The sequence below is a fragment of the Melozone crissalis genome, unplaced genomic scaffold (assembly GCF_028551555.1).
Source record: "Melozone crissalis strain CALT ecotype California unplaced genomic scaffold, PUWL_Pcris_2 ptg000045l_1, whole genome shotgun sequence".
Classification (NCBI taxonomy): domain Eukaryota; kingdom Metazoa; phylum Chordata; class Aves; order Passeriformes; family Passerellidae; genus Melozone; species Melozone crissalis.
In genome coordinates, this window is record NW_026535823.1 from 3,221,597 (window position 1) to 3,242,275 (window position 20,679).

Consider the following 20,679-nt stretch of genomic DNA (forward strand, 5'->3'; position numbering starts at 1 on the left):
TCTTGTCCGTCCTCAGCCAGCATGTCCATGTCCCCAGGGCACAGCAGCGCTCTTCCTTATTGCCACGTCTTGTCTCTTGCCAGGTGAAGGCCCAGCAGGCCCTGCCTGTTGCATGAGCCCGTGCAGGGCAAGGAGCAATGGCCAGCAGGGAAGAGCCCACTGGCTGCTGAGCCGAGCCGTGCCAGAGGGCTGGAGTGGATCCCATCCCTGCTGCTCTGAGGGCCGGGGTGAAAGTGGTCTGGGGTGTCCAGAGCTACACCGTTAGTGGGTTTGGGCTGCTGTGGTAGTTGCATGCCCTCCACCAGCCTTTGCTTGGCATGGCAGCAGCAGCTGCTGGCTTGGCTTGGCCTTTGTCTGGCCCATGCTTCAGCACTTGCTCCCTTCCACCCTCCATGCTCAGAGTGGGGTGACACAGCCCCCCAAGCTGAGCACACCTTGCCCTGGGACCTGGTCCCCTCTGTACCCTGATGAGTCCCTGTCCCTGCTTGTGGATGTATGTATATGTATATAGACAGAGCTATTGGAAATGCACTCTGGGGACTCGGCCCGTGTCGGGGCCCCAGCGCAGGAGGAAGATGTAAGAAATGCCATATGCTGTTCAGTGGCTGAAGAGTCCCCAATAAAGGTTTCCTTTGGGTTGTGGTGTCTCTGGCATGCCTGTCTGCAGCCGTGCTCCCCCTCCCCAAACCACCAGCAGCACAGGGTGCCAAAGGCTGTCCCCAGGGGGTGGCTCTGTGCCCTACTCTAACCACCCAAGGGCAGCTCTGTGCTGCACTGGGTGCTCCCTTTCCTGCTCTTCTGGACCCCCTCTCCAACACCAGGCAAGCAGCACTGAGAACAATAAATACTGTAATAAATAGAGAACCCCCTGTCCCATGGCGCTGCTGCGGCAGCAGGCGGTGCAGCCGGGGTCCTGGAGTGCCTGCCCGCCTCTGCTCTTCCCAGGGCATGTGCCAGTGCCCCTCTGGCTGTGACAACATCAGCCCTGTCCCACAGAAGCAGCTGATGTGGGGCACAGGGCGTTGCAGTCCTTGATGGTGCTCTCACAGCAGCAGGTAAGAGTGGCTGTGTCCAGCTGTGCTGTCCATCATGCTGGCTCGATGCCGAACCTCGCAGAGGTTCAAAAAAGCTGGGGGGCAGCCCCACAGCCAGGGCTGTGGAACAGGGGGCAGGTGTCAGGCTGGAGTGTCACAGAGCCCCTAGCAGACGAGGTGGCCTTGGAGATTCAGCACCAGGGCAGCAGCACAACCTTCAGAAGAACAGGATGTGTTCCTGGAGCCTGGACTGGGTGCAGTGCCAGGACCACCTTGAGGCCCTCACAGGCTGGAGAAGACAGGCAGGGTGAAGCCCTTTTCTGTTGGGAGTGAGGAAGGGCTGTTCTGGTGAGCAGCAAAGTGGTCCCAGAGACTCACAGAAGCCAAGGGAAGCTGCAGGTGGGTGGAAACCAAGGGCTGAACCACGCCGGTAGGATGGGACAGCGTCACAGGCCCCAGTGGCCCTGAGCTTGTTGCCGGGGCCCGTGTCCCTGCCAGGTTGGAGGCTGGAGCCAGTGGCCAGGTGTCACACAGTCCCGTGGCCCAGTGTGTGCAGACAAGCGGCGTTTGGTGTCCTGCGTGGGGAGCGTGTGTGGCCTGGCTCAGATGGGCTTGTACAGCAGCGTGGTGACGTACTTCTTCTTGTAGCGGTGCGTGGCACTGAGCACCATCACGCCATCCTGGGGGAGACAGCGTCAGCACGGGGGGCCAGGGCACCCCTGGGGCTCAGGGAGCTGCCCCAGCCTGTCCCTGCTGTCCCCAGTCCCATGCACAGCAGGGCAGCGGGGCAGAGCTAGGGCAGGGTCTGATACATGCTTAGCAGGGAGACAGCTGAAGGGAATTGTCAGGTCACACCCTCTGTCCCTGTGTGTGCCACCCTCACCAGGCAGCCAGCTCCCATCTGCACCCCCAGCTGAGCAGGTTCTGCTCCCTGCAGGTGCTGCAGGCTCCCACTGCAGCCTGGTGGGAGCTGTGCTTACCTTGATGGAGAGCGCGTAGAGGTGATTGAGCATGACGTGGTTGGGCTCGGGCAGCAGGGCTGGGTCACACTAGGAGGAGAGGAGTGTCACAGGGGCACAGCAGAGCCCTGATCCCCCTGCCCCTGCCAGCACAGGGAGCTGCTGTCTCAGGCAGCTTGAGCTGCCACTGCCTCTGGCTCTTCTGAACAGGCACAGAGCTCAGCTAAGCACCAGAGGCCAATGGGAAAAGTGACACTTTTCCTAGGAAATGCCAAGGGCAGCCCAGGCTCCCTGCAGACAGAACTCCCTTTGTGACCCCAGTGTGGCTCTGTGAGTGGGCAGTAGCTGGTACACACCGAGATGTTGGTGTCCTTGTTGAGGATGACCTGGAGGAGGTGGGGCGGGAGGATGGGCGGCGATTTGAAGCGCTCCTCGGGCCGGTACACGTACATCTCCTGGCCGTAAGGTCCCGGTGGGGAGCTGGATAAATCTAGAGACAAGACAAAGGCAGAGACATGAAATGACTGAAGCAGGATGGGCGAGCACAGAGCAGCTCCTAAGAAGCTGAGAAGGACTCAGCAAGGTCTTTCAAGCACAAACATCCTCCACAAGCCATAGGCAGGGATGTATTCTGTAGCAACAGGTCAGCCTTTTCACAGCAGGAAAAGCAGCTGGGCAAGCCCATGGCAATTCCAAGCAGGGCTGTAAGCTGGTGCATGCACTGACACAACACAGACACCCCATGTTACCCACCACAAGACCCCTCAAGCACAGATCTCAGCTCAGCCAGGTCCCTCTCCCTGCAGGCAGCAGCTGGCATGCTCCAGAGCTGTGCCCTCAGCAGCAGGGGCACAGGGAGCAGGCTGCTCTAGGTGCTGCCTGATGAGGAGCTCCAGGGAAGGCAAACAGCAACTCTACACTGAGCAGCTGTTCCAAACATGGGAGGGACCTCAGGAGCTCGTGGGCACTGAATGCTGGACTGGCCACATCTGATCTGAACCTTTGGGAACAGCAGCTCCCAGAAGGGCTCCATCTCCTTGGGCTGCTGCTGCTTGCTGGCTTCTCTCCAGTACAGCATCTCTTGCCTGGGCTGAGAAAGGACATGGAGCTGAGCTGGGGCTGAACCAGGGACACACACACCACTGAGCTTCCTGCCAGCATTTCACACTGAGCCAGCACCACCAGTGCCTGGGTGGTAACCTAACCTGCTGCTGTAACACAAGCTCACAGGGAGGTTTGCAATGTGCTAGCACTGGTACAAATTACCTTGGCATGAAAACCAAGTGTAGCTGCTGAAAATAAACTGGATCCTGCTATCACCTAGCTTATACCTTGGATCAGATGACTTACAGTTGACCAGACAGAAAGGGCTGATGTTCCTGGCATTTCCCAGTCCAAAATGGCTCCCTCAGCCACGCACTGCAGCAGCTCTGCTCTGGGGTGGTGCTAGCACAGAACAAGTTACACCAACACAGCCCCTCCAGAGGGATGAGGCCTCAGCTGTGGGCTGAGGAGGGCACGCTGCCCAACACTGCCCACCCCAGTGAAGGCTCACACCTCTGCCCAGGGGTCTGTGCACCCAGAGCAGCGAGTCTCAGAGCAGAGGAGGTGGGAAATAGCACATGCAAAGCTCTAATGCCACAAAACTCACCCCGACCTGAGGTTTCAGAGCTTTCCAGGGAATCCACCTTCAACGCATCAAACACCTCAAAGTCAGACTTCTTGACGTGGATGAGGTTGTTTATCGTGCCCATCTGGCTGGTAACCACAGGCTGGAAAGAACTGGAGTGAGAATCTCCCTGTGTTCAGCTCCAGCTGAGGCACATTCAGTGCTTTCTAGATCCTCCCAGCCCAAGCTGTCTTTGCTGCAGCACTACCTCCGAGCACGGGAGGCTGGTGTAAACTCTGCCCTACACTTGTAGACCTCTCCTTTTTACCCTGGGAGGATTTTCCTTTATCACAGGCTCCTACATCACCTCCTATTTCCATCCTCCATCCTGCCCATGGGTAGCTGTGCTGTCCTTCCCATGCTGCTCCCCCATGATTCAGTCTGGAAGAGAACCTGTGAGTGCTGACCTCATGGCCCATCTTCCCATTGCCAATTCTCAGCGGGACTTGAGGGCTTCTGGCATTTCCCTGCCCCTTCCTAATGCTTCTCCATAAATCATGAATATGTCCAGAGGAACCAGCCTCTGAAATGACTCAGGGGATGGAGGTGTGCCTTTTGTTTCAGGAGACAGTCTCTGCTCTCCCTGCTCCCCCTCTGCTGCATTACGTCCTGTCTAGTTCCCTGAAGAAGCCAAGATCTGAAGGGATAAAGCTTGGAGCATTACCTCAGATGGATCATGAACCCACTGGCCATCCACAAAAAATTTGTACTGGTGCTCTCCTTCTGGAAGGTCCAGGATAGCAACAAAGTCATTGTGGCTGTGCAGAGAGAACAGATGCGCAAAGGCATCAGCCTGTTGACGCTCTGAATGCTGCTCTGCCATGGGGCCCCAGGAACCAGCACTGCCCAGCCCCTCTACCCCAACACCTTCATGCAGGGTCAGGCTTGCTCATCATCAGTGACCTAAGGCATGGCCACGACAGGCACGAGCATTCCAATGCTCCTTTGAGCATTCCAATGCTCCTTTGAGCATTCCAGGGCTCAAACCCCTGGCAGCCCAGCTGCAAGTGCCAGTCCTGCCCTCCATGCCCTGAGAAAGTGGATGTGACAGACACCCTGTGCAAGACAGGCTAAGAAGAACACGTGGGCAAAGTTCCTGCCCTGTGCTGGCACAGCAGGACAGGAACAAGTGAGACAGCTCTGTTTACCAAATCTGAAATTGAGATAAACTCATTCCAGATGAATTGCTAGAGTCCTACATGAGCTTCCATGTAAGTCACAGATGTGCTGCAGAACAGTGAGAACATCATTAGGGCAGGGAGATATGTGAGGGACAAACAACTAACACCCACTGGCAGCCATACAACTAGGCATGGGGTAATGCTGCAGCCAAGGGAAGAGCTGACAGCTTCCAGAGGGCTGCTGCATACCTGGGCAGGGCTCTGCTGCCAGCACTGGCTGCTGTGTGACATCCAGCTGGGCATGCAAAGTGGCCCATCCTGTCCCGTCCCTGTTTCACAACTTCCCACTGTCCCTGCAGCACCACGCAGGGATGCAGCTGACTGTGTATTTGCCTCAGACCCACAGCTTGAGTGAACAGAGAAAAGCCAAGAGAGCAAAGGAAAATGTTCTCTGCTCTGGAGCAGACACGAACATAGAGTAAATGACTTGAGGGCCTGGCTACCTCTTGATGAGGGGGATCTTGGTGCTCCAGTTGTTGAAGGATCCGGAGATGAAGACCTCCTTGCCTCCATCAGCCCAGCGTATGACAGTTGGACGAGCCTGCTGGGACGGCTTCACTGACTCCTCCAGATCTGGCTGCCACGACACAAACTCCTTGTCCCCAGGAATCTGGGCAAAGAAAACCAGAGAGATGTGACCGAATGAACACATCCACACAGCTGGCCTCTACCAGCCACACACAGGAGCACCACAGCGCTCCTCCAGGCCCCCAGGCATGGCTGGAAGCACAGCCCCACACAGGCAGTGTGCCTGGAGGGCAGGAGGGGAAGGCAGCAGGCAGCCCCTACCTTGGAGTCGTGGGAGCTGAAGACGCTGGGGTCGTCGGTGCTGCCCACCATGATCTTGTGCGGGTGCTCCTTGGCGGGGTGGGAGGCGCCGGAGCCGTCGGAGCGCTGGGACTTGGAGCCATGGCGCTCCCCGGACACCCGCTCGCTCGTGGTGTTCCCCATGGCCCCTCAGCAGCCCTGCAGGGACACAACAGCAACACTCTGCCTTTGCCCACGGCCCCGGCAGCAAGGAGAGGAGCAAAAGAGCCGTCTCCCAAATGCGCTTTGCCAGCGGAGATGAACAGCAGCCCTAAAAAAGGCCCCAAGTTCATTTCCACTACCAAGTTTGGGAGCTGAATGGGAATGCAACAAACAAACAGCTTGACCTAATTATAGCCACATCCTTAATAAAACCATCACTCTAGTTAAGTTGGTAATTATTAAGACTCCAAAACCAATACAACTTCACCTGTATCCCACATCAGCCCTCGGCAGCCAACAGAGTAGAGCTGATGTGAAAAATAAAGCCAACCTTTATTGTCAAATCAACTGCCTGGCGTTAACAGAGCCTCTTTCACAGTCCTGCAGTCAGGCTCTACAGACAACCCAGCAAGAAAACAGCCAGGGAGTGAAAGTAGCAGCTGTTTTACAGTCCCCAACAAGTCTCGGAGAGCTCGCAGGCAGAAGAGCAGAGCCTTGTGCCTGCAAAGGCGACGGGGAGCATTTAAAGTGTCCGAATGGAATCGCCCAGGCTGGAGCTTGTCCAAGGAGCAGGGCTAATGCTGTGGTGTCTGCAAAAAGCTCAGCTCTCAGCAGCATTCACTTATGATTCACCAGGCAAGGCACCGTGTCAGCTGCAGCACAGCACAGCGAGCAGGACCATTTGCTGTCACCTAGCCAGCACCTGCCCGGCTCTCTGCAGGGACACGGTGAGGGAAGGGCAGCCCTGGCCACCTCAGTGTCCCTCTGCAGCTGGAGATGGCCCCCATGCCCAATCTCACCCAGCCCAGAGAAAGCTAAACAGAACTGACCAAGCCATGAACAACCACACACCTTTTAGGATAAACAACAAAGCCACTGCAAGCTACACAGGACTCTTCAGGCCTTACCCTCTTTCCAGAAGCTGAGACGGACTGGGGTTTTTGCCCACTTCCAGGCTTATTTTGCAGCTTTCAGCTTACTGTGGGATCTGCAGAGCAAGCAAGGGGACAGCCAGCCTTGCTTCATGTGCTCACTTGCAACATTTGGAGGTTTGTTTAAAAGATCAAGTTATATGAAGGGTGCCAAGCGAGGCTGCCAGCCAAAGCCAGGGTTTAGAACATTATGGAGCAATTACTATTTCTTAAATCCTGAGGGCTAAAAGGCAGCTCAAGTCGGCAGCTAAGCCATACCCTCACCCCTCTCAGTGCAGATCAAGTACACCTGAAGATCTAGGTCAAATGAGCTACACCTCTTGCCCCGACATCTTCCCCCTCTGCTCTGCAGAGGCTCAGACAGCTCCTCACAAAAACTGCCCCTGTACCACCAGACCTGCTGCTGAGGAGTTTCCTCTCCAGGATCTCCACTGAAGCTCCCTTATTTCTCATCTACAGGGAAGAAGGTGGGAAAGGCTCAACTTCCCTTGAAGCAGGACACACCTGGGAGATATGTGCAGGTGTTAACAGGTGGGAAGCTTCCCTTTCTCTTCTCCAAAAGGATTCCAGTCCCTCTGTCCCTTACAGGCCACGCTCTCCAAACAATCCCTGACGTTTATCCCAGGTTCCTGTCTGGCGTGTGCCACCTGCATCCCCTGCATCACACACACAGGCACCCATCCTGTGCCAGGACAGGTCTTTGTGCACAGCCTGCAAAACCCACCTTTGCTGAGTTAACTTTTACAGCTCAAACCCTCCTGCATCCAGGCCAGCCCTTGTAGCACTGGGAGATGGCATGACACAGGTACACCCAAGTCAAGGATGGAAATGCTGCCCACACCACAGCCCCAGCAAACCTCCACGGCACATACCAGCCTGGCAGCAAGACCCTGCCAGCCACAGCCCACGGCAAGGCGCCGGCCTGCCCCATCACCGGGGCCCTTCAGCTCCAGCCAGCCCCAGCTTCTCATGTGGAAAATGACATGTGAATTACACCCATTGCCCTCCCCGGGATGTGCCACGCTTGCTGCCTCTCCCACCCGGCCAGAGACCGCGCTGGGAAGCACCGGGCAGGCAGCCTGAAGGGATTCGGCAGGAGGGATGGGATGGGATGGGGTCTGTCCGGGAGCACCGCGAGCACCGGCAGGCATTCATTGCCGGGGGCTCTGAGGCAGGGATGGGGTCTGTCCGGGAGCACCGGCAGGCATTCATTGCCGGGGGCTCTGAGGGAGGGATGGGGTCTGTCCGGGAGCACCGGCAGGCATTCATTGCCGGGGGCTCTGAGGCAGGGATGGGGTCTGTCCGGGAGCACCGGCAGGCATTCATTGCCGGGGGCTCTGAGGGAGGGATGGGGTCTGTCCGGGAGCACCGGCAGGCATTCATTGCCGGGGGCTCTGAGGCAGGGATGGGGTCCTGCATCTCGCCGGGCTGACACCACCCGGGGAAGGCGGATCCGCCCGGACTCTCCCTCTCTCGGAGACGAGAACCAGAGCCGAGCCCGGAGCTCGCCGTAAGGTGAAGGGGATGAGCTGGGAAAGCGGGGGCGGAAAATCTCCCTCCGAGCAGGCAGGGCTGGGGCTGGGGCTGTGCTCGGCGGGGGCGGTGGCGGGGCTGTCACGGCGGGCTCGGCCCACGGGCACCCGCGGGTCTACCGAGGCCCGGGGGAGGAGCGGGACACACCGGCAGGGCCGGGCCCTCCCGAGGGGCTGCCAGACGGGGTGCGCCCGCTGCGGGGTCCGGGACACCGCTACACCGCGGGGACGCGCAGCCACGCCTCACCCACCGCCTCCCGCAGCGGCGCCCGGGGAGCCGCCACCCTCACACCCACCCGCGACACCCGCCCCGCCGTCCCCGGGCCCGGGCCCGGCCCGACCCCACCTGCCGCTGCCGCCGCCGCCGCCCCGCTCTCCGCCTCCGTCCAAGATGGCGCCACCCCCCGCCGGCCGCTGTGGGGCGCTCTGACCCGCCCCCGCCGCGCTCCGCGGCCGCGCCCCGCCCCCGACCCGCGGCCCCGCTGCCGGGCACACGCCATGTTTGCTGCGGGCGGCCGGCCCGCCGCTGGCCGGGGCGCACGGGGCGGGGGCCGCGCCGCCTCAGCCGCCGGCGGCCATGTCTGCTGCGGGCAGGGCTGCGGGGTGCCGCCCCTGGGCCGGCGGCACCCCCAGGATGGAGCTCAGACTGACGCAGCCAGGCACTGTGCTGTCCGGTCCCCGCGGCACGGTGACAAGCTTTATTGCCTTTTCCCGGGGCCCCCGCTTGGGCACGTTCCCAGTTTCTCCACCACCTCTGTGACCTAAGCCATAGATAGAGCTCGTGGGGCTGCCGGGCCAGGACTTAGGGAGCTGTTCCCAGAGCAGCCTTTGAGCAGGCTCGGTGGTATCACAGCGGGAAAGCGCAACAGAGCAGGCTGCACCCTCAAGGAACGGCTCCCTCCGTACTCCGGCGCAGCTAGCGAGGGAAAGCCCAAGGGAAAAGGAGGAGACTGCCGGCAGCACCCGCTGTCTCCTTCCCTTTAGGCTAAGCAGAGAGCGAGACGTAGATGAGGGTGGCCATAATCATGCCGATGCTGAAGAGCACCGTGAGGACGTGGGGCAGGGCGCTGGGCCGGGCGGGGCGGCGGGCGGCCCGCGGCTGCAGGGCGCTGACCATGCGCTGCTGCTGGGTGAGGATGGCTTCCCTGGCTCCTGCCCACGCACCCGGGCCCCGCAGCCGGTACTGGTACGGCGTGCACGGACCGAAGACCATCTCCATGGCCAGCCTGGGGTCCGTGAGGAACAGGGAGAGCAGGCTGGGCTTGACCCCCAGCTGGCAGGCGAGCTCGTCCATGTAAGGGATGTAATCCACCTGGACGGTGTGCCGCTGGCTCTTCACGTACCTGCGGGCAGCGAGGAGGGCAGGTGGGTGCTGGAAGCAGAGCTGGCAGGTGCCCTGCACATCAGGAAGGCAGTATTGGACTGTGGGTAGTGTGGCCAATGACATCCCTGCCCTCTGTTGGCACACAGAAATGTGCCAGGACACCTCCATGGGACAGGATGGATGCCCATGAGCAGCTGTGCCTAAGGCATCCCTGCAGGGATCTTACCTCTTTGCCATGGCTTCTTTCTTCTGCTCAATGTCAGCCTCCATGTCGTGCTGCAGGGGCAGCTCGTTCAGCCCTGGGGAGGATGAGACACAGCAGCCACTGTGGTGCTGGCCCTGCCTGGGTGCTGTGCCTGTGCCAGCACCACCGTGGTGCGTGGGCTCGCACCTGGGGCGTGTCCAAGTGCCACGGGATGGGAAGGAGCAGCCTGTGGAGCTCAAGGTATGGATGTGCCTGTGCCTCTCAGAGAAGAGGCCATCTCACTGACTGCCCTCACTCCAGGACTGCATCCACACATCCACAAAGCAGGTTTGCCTGACTTACCTTTGAAGACACGGATGGCCCAGCGACTCTGGAGCTCTGAGATGGGCATGATGGCTCCCCAGGGCTGGATGAGGCCAATGAAAGCCAGCGTTGGCTTCTCCAGATCAGTGGGGAACACGAATTTGTAGAGGGGAATCTGGTTCTCCACCACCTTCACGCAGCCGTCGAGGAACGGGAAGGAGAAGCTGTATCCTGTGGCAAAAACTACAACATCGACATCTTCCCTGGTGCCATCCTCAAAGATGGCAGATGTCTCTGTGAACTCCTGGATGTTCGGTTTCATCCGCACCCTGCCCGAAATGATGCGGTTGGGCAGGTCGTCATTGACAGTGGGGTGTGTGTCAAGGACCCTGGAAGGCACAGACAGACCTGGTTCAGGTCCTGGCAGGGGGATGGGCATTGCTGGAGCAGGTACCTGGGGTGCTGCTGGGGCGCTCACCCATGCTTGGGCTTTAGGCCGTAGAGTGTGTGGTCAAAGCGGGCATTCAGCTTCCACTCCATGAAGAAATTCAGGATACTTTTAGGCACCACATTCTGCACGAGGTGCAGGAAGCGAGTGCCGTAGTTGTAATCAAAGGGGTACCCATTGTCTGCCACCCGGTGCAGCACCCAGGACCCACGCCTGGTGCTGAGGAAAACCTGGAAGGAAGGTGAAGAGAGGTGGTGGCACGGCAGCATGCTCAGACTGGGCTGGGCCCCTGCTGTGCTCCAGGGACAGGGAAGCCAGCACAGCTAACCACAGGAGCCACCACCACTGAAAGGGGACAGGGTGCTTGTGCCAGGTGCTGGAGGCTGGGGAGCCCACAGGGGATGGTGGGTGATGATCCCCCCCTCTGGGATCCCATCCCTGTGAGCTCTCCCAGCACACCTGCTTGGCTGTGTGGCTCAGCTCCACTGCGATATCGATGCCTGAATTCCCAATGCCAACCACGACCACCCGTTTTCCAAAGAAAGGCTGAGGGTTCTTGTAGTCCCGGCTGTGCAGGTAGCAGCCCTCAAACTTCTCCAGCCCTGGAAGAGAGAGGGAAGCCATGCTGGGATGTGGAGCAGGAGGGTGGCTGCCCCCTGTTCAGACTGGTGGTGTGTTTTGGGAACAAGATAGCACCAGTGTGACCAACCGGAGTTATGCAGCCCTGGGGTAGTGCCCAGAGGTGGTGGCATCACCAGCATGGAAGATTCTCAGTGTAGCCCTGAGCATCCTGCTTAAGCTTTGGGACTAGCCTGGCTTGGAACAGGGCTTGGAGTGGAGAATTCCATGCTTCCATCCCAGAATTCTGCTGCAGATCCTGTCTGGTGCCATGCATTGCCAGTAGAGGAACAACCAGGGTCTGTGCCATCTCGCCAGACCCTGGTGACAGTGTGCTCCAGCCTGTTCCCCAGCCAAAGAGGGCCTCCACAGCTGAAAGCTCTCCAGGCATTTTCCCCTGGCACCCAGAGACAAGACCACCACCAGTGCTGAGCCCTCCAGCCTTGGTGAGGAGCTGGAGGGCCCAGCAGGTGCTCGGCCGGCAGCATGGGGAGGGAGCCTGTCTCAGGTGGGAGAGGCACGCTGGCAGCGGTGACATCTGCCAGCAGGATGCTTTGGACACTTACAATCCCACCTGGTGTGTTAAACCTGCAGAGGCACTTAGGGATGCCAGGGAGCGGGCAGGCAGCCCACAGGCAGTACCTGGGAAGGAGCCGAGCGGGAGATGAGCGTTGGTGTGGTGCCCGCTGCACACCAGCACGGCGTCGAAGACGGCCGCCTCCTGCTTGCCCTCGCTCTCGGTCAGCACCTCCCACTGCCCGCTGCTGGCGAAGTCGGGGCGCTTGGACACGCGGCACACGCTGGTCTGGCACAGGGCAGCGCTGTCAGGCCCCCCGTGCCCCGCTCCCGCCGCCACCGCCCCCTCGGGCCCCGCGCCTCACCCTGAAGCGGATGTGGCGCAGCAGGTCGAAGTGCTGCGCGTACATGCGGAAGTACTCCATGATCTTGGAGTTGTGCATGTAGTTGGGGAAGTCCTCGGGGATGGGGAAGTCGCTGAAGCACATCATCTCCTTGGAGGTGTTGATGATGACGGAGCGGTAGATGCTGGCACGGCCGTCCTCGGGGTGCTCCTGTGGGAGGGGGGCACAGCTCAGCGCTGCCCGGGGAACGATGGGCCACCTGCCTGTCCCGCCTGGCACCTCCCCCGTGGGTGCAGGATTAAGCTGCACGTTGTTGTGCCACCCATCCCCGCACCCAGAAATTCTCCTGTGGTTGAGACCCCCCGCCCCAAAAAACAGGGATGTGTCTCGGGACTGGCGGGAGCCAGGCAGTGGTGACAGTGGGTCATGGTGGCCTTGTGCCTCAGTTTCCCCACTTCCACTGCTTGCCCCTATGAGACAGAGCATTCCCAAAGCTCCTGTGGTGCCATTGCCCTGGCTGCCACATCAGGTCTCACCAGTTGTGGAGGCAGCTCCAGTGCTGCCTGCTGAGTGGTTGCTCCTGCTTACTCGGTCTGTGCCTTGACAGCTGGATGCTGCTGCTCTGGTTCTGCTCCACCAACCCTGTCCCTGACCCATCACAGGTAGAACTAGTGGACTGTGACAGGTCCACCCCAGACCCCACTCTGACATGATGCCACCTGTTTTCCCCCAGGGCTCTCCCACAATCATATCAGAGCATGGTGGGAACACTGGTCATTTTGTTGGTGGGTCCATGGGATTAAAGTCAGCAGCTTCATTAGGTGGGAGCAGAGACAAGCTCCAGGATTGCACGGAGAGAAAGCACAGAGAAGGCAGGACACAGTGTCTCTATGTAGGCGATTGGCACAGAATCAGAAAGAGGAGCAACCATGATTCCAGGAAAGGGCTGGGCAGAACAGGGACAGACAGTGGGGTCAGATAAGACAAGATAGATATGCAAGGGCTGGGCAGAACAGGTACCCACAGTGGGGTCAGATAAGATAAGATAATATAAGATAGGTAGGCAAGGGCTGGGAGTGTCCAAGAGCAAAACAGCAGAGTAAGGTGTGGATGAGACTGGGAAGGGAGGAATGGGAAAGGGGAGATTACGCTGGGGGAGCAAGCCATGGATTGAATTTCTTGAGGCGGCTTCATCCTGCTGCTGCAGAGCAGGAGCTGGGTCCTAAGTGCCTGGCACACCAGCTGGCACCACGCTGCCAAACCACTTTTATTTTCCTTCGTTTTCCTCGGAAAGCTGCCTGCCACATGCATGCAAAGCAGGGGAACGGTGCATGGTTATCTGCCAAGGACTGATCCCAAGCCCGTCCGTGCTGCTGCCAAGGAGCAGCCTGGCTGCTCAGGCCTTACCTCAAAGCGCCAGAGCCCCCCGATGTCCTTGCTCCTCTCAAAGCAGGTGGCCTCCAGCCCCTCATCCAGGCAGCACTTCAGGGCGCACAGGCCGGAGGCGCCGGCGCCGATGACGGCCACTCTGCGAGCAGCCATGTCCCCCGGTGTGGTGGTGGCAGGGGTGTGGGAGAAGCTGTGGTCAGGAGGTGCAGAGCCAGGCGCGTCCCTCAAGGGAGGCTGCCCGCTGCTGCTCGTTTTGAGAGTGACTGTCCCTATATTTCCTGTGGGTGGCCAAGGTGTTACAAGATCTTCCAGACACGATCTACAGGTTTCTCTCAACTCTTTGCCACACCTCCTGGCCTGCCCTGCCCTCTGCAAGAGGTGCATTAAGTTCTGTAAGCGTTTAATGATGCTGACAGTGCCCCAGGACTTCCTGGGCAGGGCAGAGATGTGGCTGTGCTTTGGATTTCGGCAGGTTGCAGCGTGGAAGACAAACCTAGGGGATTGGGGGGGCGGTGGGGGCTGGCATGACCGCCCCAGGCATCTGATGGACAGGACCCCCACCCTTTACCCACTCTGGGTCCCCAGCCCACCCAGCCACCTTCTGGAGGAGCTGTGTGCAGGTGACCAGGGTGGCACTGAGCTGTGCCTCGTGACCACCAGGACCCACTGTGGCGGGACACACCTTGGGAGAGGCTGTCTCGCTGTGGAGTGTGTGTGCACGTCAGCCTATGGTGTAATAGGCCAGTGCTACAAGGCCGATCTCAAACCCATGAGCATTCCCACAGCACACGGAGAGTCGTGATGGTGTCAGTAGGAGGACAGACACTTGGCTGTTTATTGCATTTATCCACTTAGAAAGTGTGCTGTGCCTTTGCTGCTTAGCTCTGGTGTGCGTGTGGCAAAGTTGGCACGGCTGGGTTACAGGGGACAGAAAAGCCCGGAGTGCTGGCTGAGAGGGACTGGAATTTAGCCTGCAGTGAGCAGGTTTCCTCCTCAGTCCATGACAGCATTCCCCAAGGGGAGGTGCAGAGCAGGAGCCCAAGCATTATTTTGGCAGCTGGGGAGGCTCTGTGCATCCCTAGTTCATGGTGTGGGCACAGCTGGGCTGTGCCAGGCAGCAGGAAGGTTTCTGCCACCACTGGGGTGCACAGGCTGCCGAGGGCCAGAGGTGGCCAGCCAGTCCCGCAGCCCATTGCAAAGCTGTCCTGGTTTAGGGAGTCACCCCAGGACAAAAGCCTCCCTTCCTGAGCTTGCAGGGCACCTACAAGTAAGCAAAAACAGCTGCCAGGATGGCCACAGCCCCGATCAGCTTGAAGATGAGGGGTATGGCAGGGGCTGAGGTGTTCTCTTCCACGGGTCGTGTCTGCAGGGGCTTGAGGATGCGCTGCTGCTGGGTGAGGATGGCTTCCCTGGCTCCTGCCCACGCACCCGGGCCCCGCAGCCGGTACTGGTACGGCGTGCACGGACCGAAGGCCACCTCCATGGCCAGCCTGGGGTCCGTGAGGAACAGGGAGAGCAGGCTGGGCTTGACCCCCAGCTGGCAGGCGAGCTCGTCCATGTAAGGGATGTAATCCACCTGGATGGTGTGCCGCTGGCTCTTCACGTACCTGCGGGCAGCGAGGAGGGCAGGTGGGTGCTGGAAGCAGAGCTGGCAGGTGCCCTGCACATCAGGAAGGCAGTATTGGACTGTGGGTAGTGTGGCCAATGACATCCCTGCCCTCTGTTGGCACACAGAAATGTGCCAGGACACCTCCATGGGACAGGATGGATGCCCATGAGCAGCTGTGCCTAAGGCATCCCTGCAGGGATCTTACCTCTTTGCCATGGCTTCTTTCTTCTGCTCAATGTCAGCCTCCATGTCGTGCTGCAGGGGCAGCTCGTTCAGCCCTGGGGAGGATGAGACACAGCAGCCACTGTGGTGCTGGCCCTGCCTGGGTGCTGTGCCTGTGCCAGCACCACCGTGGTGCGTGGGCTCGCACCTGGGGCGTGTCCAAGTGCCACGGGATGGGAAAGAGCAGCCTGTGGAGCTCAGGGTATGGATGTGCCTGTGCCTCTCAGAGAAAAGGCCATCTCACTGACTGTCCTCACTCCAGGACTGCATCCACACATCCACAAAGCAGGTTTGCCTGACTTACCTTTGAAGACTCGGGTGGCCCAGCGACTCTGGAGCTCTGAGATGGGCATGATGGCTCCTAGGGGCTGGATGAGGCCAATGAAAGCCAGCGTTGGCTTCTCCAGATCAGGAGGGAACACGAATTTGTAGAGGGGAATCTGGTTCTCCACCACCTTCACGCAGCCGTCGAGGAATGGGAAGGAGAAGCTGTATCCTGTGGCAAAAACTACAACATCGACATCTTCCCTGGTGCCATCCTCAAAGATGGCAGATGTCTCTGTGAACTCCTGGACGTTCGGCTTCACCCGCACCCTGCCCGAAATGATGCGGTTGGGCAGGTCGTCGTTGACAGTAGGGTGCTGTTGAAAGACCCTGGAAGGTGCAAGAAGCCATTAGGGCTGGGAAGGGAGTGTCTCTGCTCCGTGTCCTGCTCCAGCTGCTGCTCCCTACTCTGGGGCAGCTGCCCCTACACTGCTGTCTCCAAGAGTCCTTGGAAGGGGCAGTGAGTGGTGGCTCCCTCAAGCCCTGCCTGGGCACAACAAGATAATAACTCAGTCCAAGGACAGGGAGCAGGGAATGGCCAAGCTGGGCAGGACACAGAAGGAGGCAGATGATCCCTTCTAGGCAGGGGAGTGTTTGGGGATACCTGTGCTTCGGCTTGAGGCCGTAACGTGAGTGATCGAACCTGGCATTCAGCTTCTTCTCCATGAAGTCACACGTGATGGAGGAGCTGAGCAGCCCCTGCAGGAACGTCTTCAGGCGGGTGGTTAAGATGGTGTCGATGGGGTAGCCCTGATCTCCAACGCGGTTGAAGATCCACGCACCCCTGCGGGTGCTGAGGAACACCTAGACAAGGAAGGAGGATCTCTGCCTGAAGGTGTGGTAGTCCTGGGAGGGCTGCCCTGCGGGGGACGTGCCCTTGCCCTGGGATCACTCTGCTTTTAAAGCAGAGTGGGTAAAGACCCAGAGGGCAGAAGGAGATGGTGGCTGGCATCTCGCAGGGGAATAGGACCAAGTCTCAATTGCCTGGCAGCTGGGTTTGGCAGGAGCCAGCACTGCCAAACACAGCGAGTGCTGGCATGGAGAAGCAGCTCTGCAAGTGCCTTGGTCCTGGTGTCCCTGCAGAGCTGACAGTGTCCCACAGGGGCAATCCTGCTCGCTGGGACCCCCTACTCCTGCTTACCTGCTGGGCTGTTTGGCTGATCTCCACAGCCAGGTCTGACCCTGAATTCCCAATCCCGATGACAACAACCCTTTTGTCTCTGAAAGCCTGAGCATCCTTGTAGTCCCGGCTGTGGAGGTAGCGGCCCTTGAACTTCTCAATTCCTGTGAGCAGAAGGAGGAGGGATGCTTGGCTTCCTGGTGCCAGGTTGGAAGATCACCTCCTAAAGACTGGAGACGCTCCCTTACCCCACCAAACCACTCCTGCGGAGCACAGGAGCCCACAGCAAGGCAGGGAAATGCTGAGGCCAGGGGGAAAGCAGCAGGGAGAATAGGGACAGGCATGGACTAGCTTTCCAGCGTCTCTGGTGTCCCCTCACACCAGTGCACAGGGCCGTACCTGGGAAGGAGCCGAGCGGGAGATGAGCGTTGGTGTGGTGCCCGCTGCACACCAGCACGGCGTCGAAGACGGCCGCCTCCTGCTTGCCCTCGCTCTCGGTCAGCACCTCCCACTGCCCGCTGCTGGCGAAGTCGGGGCGCTTGGACACGCGGCACACGCTGGTCTGGCACAGGGCAGCGCTGTCAGGCCCCCCGTGCCCCGCTCCCGCCGCCACCGCCCCCTCGGGCCCCGCGCCTCACCCTGAAGCGGATGTGGCGCAGCAGGTCGAAGTGCTGCGCGTACATGCGGAAGTACTCCATGATCTTGGAGTTGTGCATGTAGTTGGGGAAGTCCTCGGGGATGGGGAAGTCGCTGAAGCACATCATCTCCTTGGAGGTGTTGATGATGACGGAGCGGTAGATGCTGGCACGGCCGTCCTCGGGGTGCTCCTGTGGGAGGGGGGCACAGCTCAGCGCTGCCCGGGGAACGATGGGGAAGGATGGCTGGGGCTGATGAGGATCTTCTTTTCATGGAGCCCCTGCCCTCAGTCTCACCCAGAGGATCCCTCTATGGCCGGCTGCCCCCCAGTAGCCACCACGGACCCCTGAGGGTCACCGTGCTGACTCCAAGCAGGACACGAGGCCAGCAGGGTTTACCTCAAACCTCCAGAGGCCTCCGATGTCGCCGGTCCTCTCGAAGCAGACGGGCTGCAGCCCCTCCTGGAGGCAGGCTTTGATGGCGCACAGCCCGCTGCTGCCCCCGCCGATGATGGCCACCTTCTTCGCCATGCTGCGCTCCAGCGCCGGCTCTCTGCCTGCGGACAGCGTCGGACAGCAGGCCTGAGCTGTCAGGGCTGCGACTGTGCAAGGTTTGACCCTGCTCAGGGAGGTCCCAAGCAACAGAGGCAGCCCCTCAAAAGTTTGTCTGGGGTTGCAAAGCCGCTGCTGTCCCCCGCCAGGTGTGGACCTGGCCAGTGCTGGGTTTTGCACTACTGTGGTGCCGCCTCTGGACGCCTTGAGGACAAATCCCACCGAGTGTCAGGGAGCCTCAAAGTCTCCTTGCCCGTGCCATGTCCCGGCGATGGAGGTGCCCTGAAGTGCTGTGCCCTGCTGTGGGGACCCACAGCTCCCTCCCCGTGGGTGACAGCCCCTCCGCCTGCCCTTTGCCCTCTCCCTTCCCCGCGGAGATGGCTGTCGTGCTGTCGCGGTGCCCGCTGGTGCCGGCAGCTCGGGGGACAGCCTTCACCGACCTGCGGCCGTGGGACGAGCAGCCCAGGGAAGGCTGGCGGCGGGCACGGGGCCGTGCGAGGCTCCGTGAGGCCGGCCCGCGGCCTGGCTCGGTGGTGCGCAGCGTCCGGGAGCGGGGCCTCCCCCTCCGTCACTCCTCCCACGGGCGCGGGGAGAGGAAGCCCGGACCCGGCTGGCTCCCGGCCGCCTGCTCGGCTGTTCATGCCGCGGTGGCGCCTCAGCCTCGACCGGCGGCCGCAGGAGCCGTCCCAGGGCATGTGCTGCGCGGGGACACGGACACGGAGCCCATCCTTGTGGTTGCGTGCTTGGTAAACAAGCGCTGTCCTGGATTTTGACCCTAGGATTATCGGGATCAGCCCACGCCCGCTTGTTGTGGTACCCGGGGTGACACACCGCTCTGGCTGCTCCAGGGGCAGCCGGCACTGGATCGCCCACATCCCCTGTGCCCCGGGCTGGGCGTGTCGGCACAGTGTCCCCGTAGCCACGGCTCACCCCTGGGCTAGCAGAGTCCTTGGTGCCAGTGGGACCCCGATGAGAGGAGCACCACGCCGCTGGGGTGTCCCTGGTGTGAGGGTGGTGGGACAAGCCAGGAAAAGGCTGTCCCTCACAGACCATGCGGATCCAAACTTGCTGCTGGCTCCTGGCACGCTCACAGCCAGACAGCCCCTGAGGCTGCGGGGGAAATTTGCTCTTCCATATGCAGAGAACTTTGCTGTAGAGCTGAGCAAGGCAGAGGGGCCAAGCTCTGCAGCTGAAGTGGTTTTAACCTTATAAACTCATAGTATGTTTGCAGTAAGCTTAATAAAGCTCTTTCTGTCCCTTGCTGTCAGCAAGGGCTGATCTCTGCCCGAGGCAGAGACGCTGAGCTGCCAACCCACACTCTGTGCCTGGCTGCCAAAAAGCATCAAAAGCATCTTACCAAGCAAGGGATCAGCACGGGAATGGAGAGCTGGCAGCACAGGCAGTGCTACTCTTCCTGCTCTGCTGTCAGCTGGCTTCTGGCTCTTGCAAGCTCTGCACAGACTGCTCGAGGGCAACAGGTACAGGGGACCTCTCAGAGCTCTCCACCGCTCTGCTGTTGCTATGAAACCTCTGTGCAGGCTGCCTCTGAATTTGCCCTTCTCCCTGCAGGAGGCTGCACAGCCTTGGACTTTACCCCCTTGTAGCTGGACTCAGTACACACAAACTGTGCTGCCGGGCAGCAGGGGCATGCCGTGACATTTTGGTTTAGGTTGGCATTTGGTTGGTTGATGTCTGTGGAAATTCACAGTTCCCCATACCTGGCAAGCCCCCAGGATGCAGATTGTGTGCAGCAGTGCCTGCTGTACGGTGTCTGCTCTGGGCTGCCACAGCGGGCAGAAATGCCATGGGACAAGTGGAGCAGAACCTCCTCTGTCCTATCATGGCTGCACACGCTTGGAGGTGACAAGCACAGAGAGCAAAGGTCTCTCTGGTGGAGCTGCAGAGAAGCACAGAAGAGCTGAGAGGGTGCCAGGCAGCCTGTGACCCAGCAGGGCTGTGCAGGGGTGATGGTGGGTGCTACCAGGGTCTCATGGAGTGTCATGCAAGTGAGTCAAGAGCCACTTTTTGGCACACACGTGTGGGAGCCACAGATGCACAACAAGCCCTGCCCACCCACAGTGTGCCACCTGCCTGTGCTCCCACAGCCACCACAGGGCTGGTCCTCTGGGGCAGGAGGGCTGGCTGGAGTGTCCTGGTGCTGCTGTGCAATTGCCAGACTGGCCCAGCTGGCTGCCAGGCCTGCAGTGCAACCCAGGGGATTATTTTTTGGTCAGACCTGGAAGCTTCACTGTCTCACCCTGTCAGTGAGTCAGGGTTCATCTCCAGGGGAACCTTGTCATGTCAAGCACTTCCATTTCAGCCCCTGTACAAGTGACAGTGACAGGGTGCTTATACCAGCAGCCATCAGGCTGCTCCTGTGTACACTCCACCCAGGAGAACAGCACACTTAAACACTGCCTGGTCTTAATATAACTTAATTGGTGTTTGCCAGGGCCTGAGTGCACTTAGACCTCAATGACCACAAAGAGCCTCACCTGGGCCCAATCCCTTTACCCGTGCCAGGAGCACTGTTGAAGCTGATTATGTGAGCTCAGTCTACAGCCCTCACTCTCTGCCTGGCTGTGGTGCTTGCTAAAGTGTATTCTATGATTTTCTGGCTCAGTCTCTGCCCCAGCTCATTACAGAGACTCCTTGTGGTCCCCTCCTGCCAAGGACCAGCAGCCCTCTGTGAAAAACAGGCTGCCAGTGGTGCCAGGGGAGGAAAGCCAGCCTGCCTGGAGCACAGGGAGCCGTGGCCGTGGTCGGCAGAGCCAGGCCTCTTGCTGGAGGAGGT

General features: G+C 59.9%; 4 protein-coding genes across 16 annotated transcripts in view; 1 reads left to right on the forward strand and 3 right to left on the reverse strand.

The window, feature by feature from the left end:
- LOC128943397 (myomegalin) overlaps window positions 1-643 on the forward strand; it is a 36,230-nt gene extending 35,587 nt beyond the window's left edge. For all 7 annotated transcript variants that reach the window (XM_054286354.1, XM_054286347.1, XM_054286350.1 and 4 more), the window contains one exon: window positions 84-643. In XM_054286354.1, the coding sequence (XP_054142329.1) occupies window positions 84-116 (33 nt within the window). In that variant the 3' untranslated portion in view covers window positions 117-643. The remainder of the gene's footprint in view (window positions 1-83) is intronic.
- A 229-nt stretch (window positions 644-872) lies between these two features.
- PRKAB2 (protein kinase AMP-activated non-catalytic subunit beta 2) lies at window positions 873-8,681 on the reverse strand. 5 transcript variants are annotated; one of them, XM_054285756.1, is made up of 9 exons: window positions 8,623-8,647; window positions 6,721-7,248; window positions 5,633-5,809; window positions 5,287-5,453; window positions 4,327-4,420; window positions 3,645-3,765; window positions 2,350-2,483; window positions 2,015-2,083; window positions 873-1,714 (listed from the first exon to the last, which is right to left on the reverse strand). In XM_054285756.1, the coding sequence occupies exons 3-9, from the start codon at window positions 5,792-5,794 to the stop codon at window positions 1,637-1,639; spliced, it is 825 nt and encodes a 274-aa protein (XP_054141731.1). In that variant the 5' UTR covers window positions 5,795-5,809; window positions 6,721-7,248; window positions 8,623-8,647; the 3' UTR covers window positions 873-1,636. The 5 variants fall into 5 exon arrangements, with proteins under 5 accessions (XP_054141731.1, XP_054141732.1, XP_054141733.1 ...); XM_054285757.1 differs by lacking the exon at window positions 8,623-8,647 and having other exon boundaries at window positions 6,721-6,800; window positions 7,142-7,608; XM_054285758.1 differs by lacking the exon at window positions 6,721-7,248 and having other exon boundaries at window positions 8,623-8,681.
- Window positions 8,682-9,261: 580 nt separating this feature from the next.
- On the reverse strand, window positions 9,262-12,244 carry LOC128943212 (flavin-containing monooxygenase 5-like). The gene is made up of 7 exons (XM_054286076.1): window positions 12,056-12,244; window positions 11,817-11,979; window positions 11,016-11,158; window positions 10,587-10,786; window positions 10,148-10,497; window positions 9,827-9,899; window positions 9,262-9,619 (listed from the first exon to the last, which is right to left on the reverse strand). The coding sequence occupies exons 1-7, from the start codon at window positions 12,179-12,181 to the stop codon at window positions 9,262-9,264; spliced, it is 1,413 nt and encodes a 470-aa protein (XP_054142051.1). The 5' UTR covers window positions 12,182-12,244.
- Window positions 12,245-14,234: 1,990 nt separating this feature from the next.
- LOC128942913 (flavin-containing monooxygenase 5-like) lies at window positions 14,235-19,327 on the reverse strand. 3 transcript variants are annotated; one of them, XM_054285603.1, is made up of 9 exons: window positions 19,243-19,327; window positions 17,733-17,890; window positions 17,337-17,525; window positions 17,098-17,260; window positions 16,720-16,862; window positions 16,183-16,382; window positions 15,559-15,908; window positions 15,238-15,310; window positions 14,235-15,030 (listed from the first exon to the last, which is right to left on the reverse strand). In XM_054285603.1, exons 2-9 carry the CDS (start codon window positions 17,862-17,864, stop codon window positions 14,685-14,687), a joined length of 1,596 nt encoding a protein of 531 aa, XP_054141578.1. In that variant the 5' UTR covers window positions 17,865-17,890; window positions 19,243-19,327; the 3' UTR covers window positions 14,235-14,684. The 3 variants fall into 3 exon arrangements, with proteins under 3 accessions (XP_054141578.1, XP_054141577.1, XP_054141579.1); XM_054285602.1 differs by lacking the exon at window positions 19,243-19,327 and adding an exon at window positions 18,816-18,870; XM_054285604.1 differs by lacking the exon at window positions 19,243-19,327 and adding an exon at window positions 18,326-18,426.
- Window positions 19,328-20,679: the final 1,352 nt, after the last annotated feature.